Raw genomic sequence first — 13312 nt, 5'->3', positions numbered from 1 at the left:
GTACTGAGGATTGGCTGAACAAGTTATGGCATATAAGTACAATGGAATACTATTGCACTCTAAGAAATGATGAAGAGAAAGGTTTCAGAGAAACCTGAGAAAACTTATATGAACTGATGCAAAGTGAAGTGAGCAGAACCAGGAGAACAATGTATATGATGACAAAAATATTTTAAAGGCAACTTTGAAAGACTTAGGAGCTCTGATCAGTATAATGACCAGCTATGAATCCAGAGATTTCATAATGAAACATACTGCCTACCTCTTGATGGAGTAGTGAAGGACTCATAGTGCAAAAAGAGATACACACATATGTGTATGTGTGTGTGTACACTCACATATGTACATGTGTATAGATACACATATGAATGTTTATATGTATCTTATTCTGTACTCTGAGTCACATCTATGTTTCATATATATGAGCAGTCATATGTATACACACATATGTACATACAACATACACATATATGTTTCATTATGGTACTTTGTATGAGATTATTCATGGTCTGGTACAGTATTCCATTGCATAGCTTCATCTTGTGCCATTGTCTTATCAGGGATGTATCTTCAAGATACTGGCACTTAAATCCTTTAGCATGATGTACACTGCTATCATGTAGTCAGATGGAAATCTCAAACTTTTCAACTGTATTACCAGTTGCTTATTGCCCAGCTTCCCATATATATGTACATACTGTACCCGTGTGTCACATGTAGTAGCTTCATTCCTTTGTTAAGTTTCACCTTAGCGTCTGTGTCTTTTGGCTTTCAGGACAAAGCTTCTACATCCTAGTCTTCTTTGGCTGTTGCTAGGTGCTAAATGTACATTTGTCTACTTTTGCTTACTCATTACTGGCAAGCAGCATGTAACTTGCACTTGTCAAAGTATGAATCAAAGGATTGTTGACAGTCTGAATTTGGAACTCTACATCATACAGTCTTTAAACTTCTTAATAACATCCCACTCCAAAGCTAGTGAACTTGTGTATTGGGTAAAGGTCTCACTGTCATTTTGTCCTTGGCTGGCAAATGCAGTGGATTTCTGGTGATCATCCCTCTTTTGGAATAGGACTCATACTATGCACTTTAAGTCTGGCATCTTGATTCAGGACATAAGGCTTACTTGGATCTATAGAAGCCAACTGTGATGCATGTTCAAAGCAGTTGATCAAATTTTAGAAAGCTTATTTACTTCTCTCTATTGATTTTTGGGTGGCTGTGAGAATTTTAAGACAAATTGACCTGATTTGCCTTTCTACTTCTAGTTCTTTTCAATTATGTAAGCACAAGTGAGGTAATTCAGTGGTTTAGTTATAGAAACATAGGTCTTAACATTTGTGACAATAACTGTTGAATTCTGGAAAAATCCTTAAATCTTGAGACTTCAGTGGATTTGGCTAAGTCAGGATCACCTGCATCTTCTCTGGATCAGTGCTCACACCTTGTTAACTCAGTTACCTACATGTTTGAGAGAGTCTCTACAAACCTTGCAGTTGTCAAATGAAAACTCCTGTAATTTCCTCTTGTTAATCCAGAACATTCATCAGTCTCTCCTCATGTTCTTCCATGGTCTTCTCAAATACAATGAAGTCATCAAGGTATGCCAGTTCATGTTTCCATCTTCTTTCTTCATCAGTATTTTGAAAGAGGCAGGAGCCCCTGATCGTCTTGGACTATATGCTCAAACTAGTTAAATCCATTTAGGAAGATGAAAACAATCTTATCTTTCTCTACCATAGAAATATGGTAGTAATGATTGTATAATTCCATTGCTGAGGATTACTAGCAGTCTAACAGTGTCCAAGGTATCTTGAATTCTTGGCATGGTATCTTGGTACACTTTAATTCTTTTGTTCAAAGACTTATAGTCTTCACTCATGTATTTTTCTATTTTACTTCTGACCCAGAATACATATGATGTATATGGACTTTGGGACTTAGTGTTGATGCTTTTGATCAATAGATCTCAGATGGTTTCAGAGGTCATTCATCACAGATAAAGACATCTTCCTAGATTTTCCTAGAATAATTGGGAGTTAGCTTGATCCTTTGTGTTGTTCCTCGGACAAGTCCAACCAATGTAGTGAGAACATGCCTGTCCTTTTGCTGAACTTCTGCCATAACTGATCTTTTCCGTCTTCCCAGGGTCCACTTTTGCATTTGAAGAGCATTTGCTCTTGTAATGTTCACTGTCACCATTGCCTCTATACTCTTGTAGACTTCTGCACAGGCTACATGTATAGTCAAAGTGTTGGTTCCTGGCTTATTAGCAATATCTTGAACAAATTGAAATTGGTTCCATTTATTGCTGATATTCCATTGATAGATGATGAGTCTAAATATACCAGCACCATGGTGTTCACCATCCTATTTATGCCAAAAATTTCCTTGGAAAATTTCAAGCCTACATTGATATAACCTAGACATGGTAGTCACTCATTGTTCTATGTACAAGCTTTTTCAGGGACTATAGATGTCTGATTCTCAAATGCCCCATGTTATGACTGGAATATGATGGTCACTTATGCTGTACTGTCCAGGAAAGAAGTACACTCCTCTTCTTCACTGTTAACTTTCTATAGAGTCCTCTAAATTCAGGTGAAATGGACCCATAAGGAATTGATGAAGTCATGCTTACTGTTTCAGGGGTCTCAAGTGACTCCTTTCCCTCTCCCCATCTTTTTTATGAGTGCTCATCTTGTACCATCAAAGCTACATTCTCCTTATGAATTAACCCAATCTGCCTTTTTTTTAAAAACAAAACAAAACAAAACAGAATTTAGTTCTCGTTTTCTGCTTGTCTCCTGATAGTGTTTGTGCATCATGCTGTTGTGGTCCCCTTTCCATTGGTCCATTTTCTTTCTGAGGTTTGTCCAGGGGCCCCCTCCTTCAGAGTTTTCCTTTTGGAGTGTATTTATTCCTCACTTGCTTTTTCTTCCTGGGATCAGGGTGTTTAGATGTTCTAGTTCCTATTTTGTTAATCTGGGTATTTTATGTTTTCATGCATATCAATCCATCTCTTCCTTTCATTATTTTCTCTTTGGCTTGTGAACTTTGGAGTTTTGTCTTAGGTGGGTGAATTAAAATGTGACTCTTCTCTCCTGTTGTCCTGTGGAATCTGGCTATGTGTATTTTGCTCTTTGGTTCTAATTCTTCCAGGCAATTTTTTAATGATCTCCTGAAGATTATATAGTGTTCTAACTTTCTATTTCATAATCCTTTTCTGAGAGGCTGGTGATTCTTATGGCATCAAAGAAGAAAGCCTTGGAAGGAGAAGAATTAGCAGATAGGAACTGAGCTGTGGAAAGGTGCATGCCCATTGAACCTAGTTACATGATCTGATTAGGAGATGCTATGCTTATGGGAGAGCAGTGCAAGAACAGAGACAGAGACACAGAGAGAGAGAGCGAGAGCCAGAGCCAGAGAGATAGATTCAGGGATGCAAGAGACCTCAAAGGACATCGAGTCTAATTCTCATATATAGTTGGAGAACATGAGTTTCAGGCCAGTTAAATCACTTGCTCAAGCTTACACAGGTAGTAAGTATTGGAGGCAGGTTTTAAACCAAAGTCCTTTGGCTACTAATGTGGTATCTGTTGTCCGCATGGATACTACAGCTCATCTTCTGAAGCATTTCTTCTACTCTTTTAAGAAACACTTCGTTTATTCTGAGAAGCTCAGTATTCCTTCACCCTTAACAGCTTTTTCTTTATAAAGAAGACCAACTTGCATTTTGTACCCATAATTGTTTATTTCTCAGGAATGTACAAGCATTATACTATAGAATAAAGAATATTAGATTTGGGACTGAATGTAAATAGATGTACTCAGCATTTATCTGAGAAGACTTTTTAAATGAATCTATCTTTCAAACACTTCGTGTTTCATAATTTCTCTTATCACAAGCTATCTTCTCACATCTTACCTTTTTGTTGCACCTTGTTCACCTTTTCAATATAATACATATTCATAGTGTACAAATGTCATACAGATAATATAGATTCTTATTCCACTTCTTCTTCCTCTAAATATACTCCTAGACCTACGTGTGTTCTAAAGCATATATCAGTAGTTGTTTCTTCTCCATCTTGTTTAACTCCTCCCTGGCCCTCCCATTAATCAAAGTAGAAAAGAAGGAGCAAAGTAATCTCATTCCTAACTTCCTGGATTTTTGTTAATTTTTGCTGCACCAGGACAGCAGCAGGTGAATGTAGGATCATGTAATGTTTATTTTCTTCTTTGTTCCCCAACAGGAGTATATGCGCATCATGGGACTTAGCAATTGGCTGCATTGGAGTGCATGGTTCTTCATGTACATATCTTTCTTCATTATTGTTATCTCACTTATGATCTTACTCTTCTCTCTGAAGGCAAGTGTCTTGTTTTCTCTAGTATATTAGAATACCCCTTTGAGAAAAGCTTGATGTATAGACCATAGTATAGGAACCCTGAGACTGATCTATGGTAATTGCTAAATCTCTTAGGAAGCAATAACTTAATAATTACAAAAGTAAATTTAAGGTTTATGAAGCATTTTATGTAATTCTGTCATTTGATTCAACAACTTTTTGAGATATGTAGTACAGGTATTATTACAGATAGTGAAATTGGCATGATGAATTTCAACCTATGGATTGGGAATGGAGTTGGAATTCCTATCTATGCCTTCTTTTTTGACTTGTCATGTGCTTTTACTAGCACAACAAGTTGTCTCTCATTTAAGTTATTAGGCTAATGAAATAGAGCATTTTTCCTTCTGATATACATTTACTTTTCTTCTTATAGAATTATAGGTCATAGAGAGTGATTACTTTACTAATACTAAAATGTTAATATATGAGCATATAAAATATATATTTAATAATGCTAAAACGTTAAGAGTATATATGTGTATATATATATAGACATACATGTATGGAAATTGATCTAGCAACAGAGTTCAGTAAGAAAATATATAATAATCATTAGCTTCGCAGAGAAATGATGAAACAAAAACTTACTGCAATATTTCATGTTACCATACAAGAGAATTATACAAGTATTAGAACTAGAGGACAAAGTATAAATCAGTGGAATTCACAGGATGGTAGCAAAAGGGAACCCCGAAATGTAGTCATCAAGAACCTAGAAATGTAATTACCAAGCTCCAGTGCTGCCAAGTTAAAGAGAAAATCTTGCAAGTCAAAGAGAACTCATGTACTCAGCAATTTCATACTCAAATCATTTAAGACTTCTCATTAGCAATGAGACTTTAAATGATTTGTGGAATTAAAGACTGGAATATGATATAATGAAAAGCAAAGAAACACATTTTGCATATAAAGATAATTATTCTAAGACGACAGTCGTAAATCTAAGGAGGAGAGGGTAGTGGTGGATGAGAATAGGATTTTTTTAAAGAATTAATTATTTATAAGAAGCTGAAAAGAGCACCAGTTTTGGATTCAGAAGACCTAGGTTTAAATAATAGTTTTGCCACTTATTCCTTCTGTGACCTTTGGAGAGTTGCTTTCACCTCTCAATGTCTCAGTTTCCTTGTCTGTAAAATGAGAAGTGAGGACCAAATGTCTTTTATGTTCTCTTCTGGCTCTAATCCTATGGTAATTTTGAGAAAACTAAATTTAACTCAGTCTTTGAAATGGAAACCCAAAGGAGAAAATACATTTCATAAAAGTAAAGAATTTGAATAGTTTCAATGGGCTAGGCATGATAGATAAGTGTTTATATATTTAAGAGCAGCAAATACTCAGTCTCTTAGGAGATCTATCTCATTTAAGCATCATTGAAGGAGCAAGTAGAGATAAACTCTGGACTTGTATGTTAAAAATAAACCTTAGAGAAACAGAGGGAAAATAGAGCAAACAACTAATTATAGCTTTCTTTTAAAAATTAAGTTTTATTTTATTTTCAATTGAAGATACTTCTTCTCTCCCTCCTACCTCCTTACTCTGTCCTCCCCATGGGGAAAGCAAGAAAAACAAAATACAAATATGTCTAATCAAGCAAACTATACATACATATGTATGTACAGTCAAGTCAGTGCCATTCATGTATTGGCTACATCCAGAAAAATATGTCCCAATCTGCAGTCTGAGTTAATCATCTCTCTTGGTGGTGGGTAACATGTTCCATCAGGAGTCCACTGGAAATGTGTTTGGTCATCGTGGTGTTCAGAGTTCCCAAGTCTTTCAAAGTTGTTTGCCCTTATGATATTGTTGTTACATAAATTGTTCTCCTTGTTCTGCTCACTTCACTATGTATCAGTTCATACAAGTCTTCCTGGGTTTCTCCATAGCCATCCTTCTCATCATTTCTTACTTCACAATAATATTCTATCATATTCATATGCCATAACTTGTTCAGTCATTCTTCAATGGATGGGCACTTCTTCAGTTTCAATTTCTTTACCACCACAAAAATAACTTCAATTCACATATATTTTTTCATATATGTATCCTTTTTCTCTTTTTTGAATCTTTCTTTTGGGTATAGATTTAGTTAATGGTATTGCTGGGTTAAAAGGCATAAACAGTTTAATAGCTTTTGGGGCATGAACTAACATATCTTCAAATCAGGGTGTCACAGGTAAAGGCCAGTGAAATAAAGAATTTAGGAAATCAGGACAGAGCATAAGAACCACTTTTATAAAGGAGGTAAAAAATGTATCTAAGAGGAGAATAAAACAAGCCGGTGTACTGGGCTGAATTAGAGAGGTGCATGAGAAGTCACTTAGTCCAAGGGGGTTAAAGCAAAAGAAGTCACAGTTACTGATAGGTGAGTAAAGAAAAAAAAAAAAGACGGGGTATATGATGAAAACAAGATCCAGTGATTTCGGTCTGGATTGGGAAGGAAAGAGAAGACAGATGTCTGGGATCAGATTGTTTCTAGCAAAACAACTTGCAGATGCTTTACTTTTGTAGTCAATCAACAAGCATTTATTGTGCACCTGCTTTGTGCCAGGAACTATGCTAAGCTAATCACAGCTTCATACCAATTGTACTCAAAATAACTACATTAAATATTTTGAAAAATGATCCTAGGATATAAATATAAATAATGGAACAATACTTACTCTCAAGCAGCTAAACATTCATTTGGGATAGACAATAGTGCATATCATTATGTGTAAGGCAGTAGTAAAAATTATCTTTAAGATAACATTAAGAGAAGCGTGCAAGGATTATAAGGTCATCAATTGATTTAGAGCTGTAAGGGACCTCAAAGGCCATTATGTCTTATTCTTTTATAGATGAGGAAGATGAGTCTCAAGGAGGTTAAATGACTTGTACAGATAGAGCTAGAAGTAGGACCTGTGAGAACACAGGTACTCTTACTCCAGAGTTGATTTTCCTTTAGAAACTACATAAGGAGGCAGAGCCAAGATTGTACAGTAGTAGGAAACAATGCACTGAGCCCCCCCTCCAAGAAACTCATCCAAAGAGATCTAGAAAATGCACAAGACTGAATCCTGATGGGAAAGTCTAGAAAAAGTTACAATGAGTCATTTGTCTAGTCTAGCTCAGCATAGAGAGACAGACAGAGAGGCCTAAAGACACTGAGGATGGGGTCAGGCCAGGAGTCCTTTTTATGGAGTGTTCCAGTGCCCAAGGGAAGAGGAGGCTTCAGACTCATTCCAGGGCACCACCAGAACCATACTGGGACACTACAACAGGGAAAAGTACAAATTGGCAGTTCTGTTGCCCATTACCTAGTTCCAAGTCACAAATCTAGGGAAGACTGAGAAGGGGATTTATGCATGGGTTTGGTATTCCTGGGTGATGTACTAAGAAGGGAGGAAGTTAAGAAACCAGAAGAAGCATTGGTCTGGCAAAGACTCCAGCTACTAAGAAGAGTTTCATTTCCAGTACCTAGCTCAGCCTTCAGAGGAATAACCAGAGCAGGAATCCCAGACCAAAGGGAATCTACGGTTCTGCCACTCTGAACCAGCAAAGCTTCCGAGCTGACTGAGAGTAGTTGAGTCCAATAGCATTCTGCTCTTGTTCTGACCCTAACCCAGGTCAGAAATTTGCATATCTTACACCAGGGGAATAGCAATCAGATTTTGCCCTGGATCAGACCACTTTGGGAGCAATGAAAGCTTGCAGGTCCCTAGCCCTGAGATCCTGAAACAACACAACACTCAATATTCCAAGAAAACAGCACAGGACTAACCTAGACTTTGCTTCCAGAGGTGCCTCAAAGCTTACCCCTAACTTCAAGTCTGAAGTCAGGAGAAAAGCTGGAAGACTGAGGGAAAAAAGAATCCCACCATATAAAGTTATTGAGTGGCAAGGATACTCAAGTCACAAACACAAAAGAAGAGAATGACTCCAAAACATCCATAAGAAAAGTAGTGGTGTGTCTCAGACCCCAAACTCAGAGCAAAGTCTCATTTCTAATCTCTAGGTTAGCCCAGAAAAATAACCAATGTAGGAAACCCAGACCAAAGGGAAGCCTACAGTTCTGTCACTTTGAACTGATAGAGCTTTTCAGCTGGATTGATAGAGGCAGAGTATAGCAGAACTCTGTCTAAGCTGTGGTCAGGAACTTTTCAGAGCTCAGACCGGGAAGTCAGCAGTCAGACTTTATTTTAGACCAGACCCTTTTCAGAGTACTGAAAGCTTACAGATCCCAGCCTGTCCTTGAGATCACGGAAAAACACAACCTTCAGTTCTTCAAGAAAACAGCAACAGGACCAGCCCAAACCTTCCCTCTACAAGTTCTTCAGAACCCAGCCCTAATATCAAGTCCAAAGTCAGGAAGAAGGCTGGAAGAATGAGCAAACAAAAAAGAACCCCACAATAATAAGATATTATCATAGCAGGGATGTTCTAGATATGAAACCAGAAGAAGAGAATGGCTCTAAAACATCTACAAGCAAAATGTCAGAGAAAAACACAGCTTGGGTAGAAATTCAACTTCAGTTCCTGGATTAGATGAAACAAGAGTTTTAAAGAGTTAAAATGTTTTTACAAATGAAATGAGGGTGTTTGAGATAAAAATTATAAATGGAAGAGTACTATGGAAGAAAGAATTGGAAAGGGAATTAACAGCCTGGCACAAAAGGTAACAATTTGCTCGAGTAACAAATTCCCTGCAAATTAGAATGGACCAAATAGAATCTACTGACTTTATGAGGAAACAAGATATATTAAAACAAAGTCAAAATATCAAAAATATAGAAGAAAATGTGTTATCTCATAGCAAAAATGACTGACCTGGAAAACAGATCAAGGAGAAAAAATTTTAAGAATCATTGGACTATCTGAATGTCACGGAGAGAAAAACTCAGACATTATATTTCTTTTTTTCCAAGTAATTTATTTATTTTTAGTTTTCAACATTCACTTTTTGAGTTCTAAATTTTCCCCCTCTCGTCTTTCACTCCCTTATCCCCAAGACAGGCTGCTATCTGATATAAGCTATACGTGTACAATAATATTACACATATTTCCATATTAGTCATGTTGTGAAAGAAGAATCAGAACAAAAGAGGAAAACCATGACAAAGAAAAAAAAAGAGAAAATAGTATGCTTTGCTCTGCATTCAGACTCCATAGTTCTTTCTCTGGATGTGGATACATCTTTTTCCCACTTATGTTACCACTAGTATACTGCCAGTAATGGAAATGTTAGGTGAAGTAAGCTAGACAAGACTAGTGTAGCATATGGGGTCTCCAGAATAGCTATCACAGGTTCAACGTGTTCTGTGCATACGCATCTACCAATTATGATAGCATGCAAATCCCCACTGGTGTATTTATTTTTTTTTTATTCATAGTACACAATTAGTTTAAAGCAGAAACAGTAATGAAATAGCATAAAAAGAAAAATGAAACATTTCTCTCCTAAATGTTGGGCAGATTCTTCTTAGAAAAAGCACACTGTCAGTGGGAAGAAATAGTGTCTTATGTGCATATAGGTCATGCATGGGATCACACACACATATATAGGGCACTCATATCTCCTAGACTGATGTATTCTGGTGATGTAATCATACCTGCTTCTCTAAGCTTGTACCTATGCTTCACACTAGTCGTTGTGTCACACACATTCATTGTGTTTGCTGCTACCTGCTGGTATTTCCTACTGATTGTCATGCCTTTGCTATTTTCTGACTTAACATCCTTGTTTTTTTTTTACTCTCTGTTGGGCACCTCACTATGATGGTTTGTTAGCTTAACTAAAGTGCCACCTACTCCTCCATAAAGCCTTTCTGGATACCACCAGCGGCTACTCACTTCTGCTTGGAGTTATCTTGTATTTACTTTGTATAGAAAACCAACAATGTTATGTGTGTCTACATAGTACTTCCCTTGATAGAATGCAATCTTTCTGAGGGCAGATATTGTTTCATTTTATCTTTGTATCCCCAGTACATAGTATATACTTGATAAATAAATACCTATTAATTGGTTGTTCTTTATCCACTTAGCCTACATTCCTGCCTTAATTATGTATATCCATCAGTGACAAAAACTGGTAGCTTTGTTTTTTTGGTATTTTGGCAGTGAAAAATCTCATAATCTCCCTAAACTAGCAACTCCTAGATTCACTTAGAAGGCCTGATTCCATAATCCTCAATTTTAAAAGACACATACTGTTCATCCTTATCTCCTGCAGATACCTCTAAGGAATAAGATAAATCACTTCCTTAATGAGTTTTTCCTAGCTCCCTCCCTCTACCTAAAGTATCATGCATAAAACAGTGTCAGGCTATGTCAGAAGCATATTGCTCATGGTTTTTCATCCAGCCGTACTGTGAAATGTAAAACTCTTTTAAGATCAATTGGAGACTTGTCTCAGTCCTAGGGCCAGTGTTCTGAGTGTCACATGCATATATAATATGAGAACATGAATCGTTTTCCAGAGTGTAGGAAGTAAGGTGTGGGGCTAGCTATGCTTACTGGGCTGCTAACATAACGCTATTAACTTATATTGAGCTTATAGTTCACTATGATGCCCAGATCTTTTTCAGAACAGCTTCTTTCTAACCATGCCTCTCTCATCTCAAACTTGTAAATTTTGTTTTCTTTACCCAGATGCAAGACTTTATATTTATTTCTATTCAATTTAATCTTATTAGATGCTGTAACTTGTCGAGATGTTGTGAGATGATCCTTTGTGTTGGTTATCCCTCCCCACTTGTGCAAATTTGATAAATATGCCATCTATGCCTTTATCCAAGTCATTGATAAAAATATTAAATAGCACAGGACTAAGTAACAGAACCGTGGGGTACTTCACTGGAGAGTGGATTAACAATTGCTCTTTGAGTTCATCCAACCCGTTCTGAAACTGCATGATTTTATTGCTGGCTAATCCATAGTTCTTCAACTTCTTCACAAGAATTATGTGAGATAAATAACCTATTTTAGAAAAAGAAATTGAACAAGGCATCAATGAGCTCCTTAAGAAAAAATCCCCAGGACCATATGGATTCACAAATAACTTCTACCAAACATTTTAAGAACAATTAATTCTCATGTTATATAAACTATTTGGAAAAATGGGCAAAGAGTCCTACTTAATTCCTTTTATGACACAAATATGGTGCTGATACCTAAATCAGGAAAAGCAGAACAGAGAAAGAAAACTATAGACCAATTTCCCTAATAAATATTGATGCAAAAATTTAAATAAAATACTAGCAAAGAGATTACAGCAATATATCACAAAGATCATATGCTATGAGCAGGTAAGATTTATACCAGGCATACAGGGTTCATTCAATATTGGGAAAAGTATCAGCATAATTGACCATATCAATAACAAAACCAACAGAAATCATATAATAGATTTAGAAAAAGATTCCTATTAAAAACTCCAGAAAGTACAGGAATAAATGGAGCTTTCCTTAAAATAAATGATAAGTAGTATTTATCTAAAACCAATAGCAAGTATTATCTGTAATGGGAATAATCTAGAAGCCATCTTACTAACATTGGGGTGAAGCAAGGATGCCTGTTATCACCACTGTTATTCAATATTATACTATAAATTCTAGCTATAGCAATAAGAGAAGAAAAAGAAGTGGAAGGAATTAGAATAGGCAATGAGGAAACAAAACTATCACTCTTTGCATATAATATGATGCTATACTTGGAGAATCCTAGAGAATCAACTAAAAAACTAGATAAAGTAATTGGCAACTTTAGCAAAGTCACAGGACATAAAATAAACCTACATAGATCATCAGCATTTCTATGTGTTACCAACAAAGTCAAGCAGGAAGAGATGAAAGAGAAATTTCATTTAAAATAACTGTAGGGGGCAGCTAGGTGGTGCAGTGGATAAAGCACCAGCCCTGGAGTCAGGAGGACCTGAGTTCAGATCTGACCTCAGACAATAACACTCACTAGCTGTGTGACTCTGGGCAAGTCACTTAACCCTAGTTGCCTCACCAAAAATAAATAAATAAAATAAATAAAAATTAAAAAAAATAACTGTAGGCAATATAAAATGCTTGGGAGACATACACCATGTATTCTTATTTCCTACAGATACCTCTAAGGGATGTCACTTCCTTCATGTCATGAGTTTTTCCCAGCTCCCTCTCTTGACCTAAAGTATCATACATAATATGGTACCAGGATGTGTTAGAAGCATGCTGCTAGTATTTTTCCATCAAGCCTCAAAAACTATTGAGAGCTATTCCAGTGGCTGTTGTTGTGAAGTAAAACATTTCTACTGTTGAAAACAAAAAAATGATGCCAAGAACCAAGAGGGTATTGTTGCAGAACAGCCTGTTCATCAGAAAAGAAAGACCTTCAGAGCAAGTAGATAACTGGAGCAATTGTCATTGATTCCTCTATAGTATGGCATAAACTTCTTGAAGATCAATGAACAGTGAAAAAGTCAGTTAAATAAAACAGCTACTTACGATTTCTGTGAAGGAAAAAATACTTGTCATGGTTAAGATAATAAATAGTGTACTGAAGGCTAAAAAAAGTGTTTAGTAACTGATTATTGATCTTGAAAAAGGTAATTTTTACTGATTCAGACTCACTTTTTCATTCAAAGCTATATGCCAAAATAGTTGTCAAAGACTTTCTGGTGAGTCTGTTACATCTGGGCATCATTATAGGCTGTAAAATATTTACCCAGAAATTTTTATGATATTTTTTACTTCTTATGGGCCTGACAGGCCTTCCATTGAAGGAAGTGATGAACTTTAATAAATACATTGATATGCTAGGAAGCAGAATTGTTCTGTGGTTACAGAAATTCCAAAATGGATGTGGGATATTGCATTACAGCCTTGTACCAAGCCACCTGTCAGGAACATATAGAAATGTACCCAAGAGAT

General features: G+C 36.3%; 1 protein-coding gene across 1 annotated transcript in view; it reads left to right on the top strand.

The window, feature by feature from the left end:
• Positions 1 to 13312, top strand: part of LOC110221854 (phospholipid-transporting ATPase ABCA3-like) — a 227551-nt gene that overhangs the window by 66650 nt on the left and 147589 nt on the right. Inside the window, 1 exon segment of the mRNA XM_078151701.1 lies at positions 4257 to 4373. Within this exon segment, the coding sequence (XP_078007827.1) occupies positions 4257 to 4373 (117 nt within the window).

This window comes from Phascolarctos cinereus, unplaced genomic scaffold, assembly GCF_003287225.1.
Source record: "Phascolarctos cinereus isolate Bilbo 61053 unplaced genomic scaffold, phaCin_HiC Scaffold_4;HRSCAF=312, whole genome shotgun sequence".
NCBI lineage: Eukaryota > Metazoa > Chordata > Mammalia > Diprotodontia > Phascolarctidae > Phascolarctos > Phascolarctos cinereus.
Note: the sequence above shows the minus strand (reverse complement) of the source record. Positions and strands in the feature narration are given on the sequence as shown.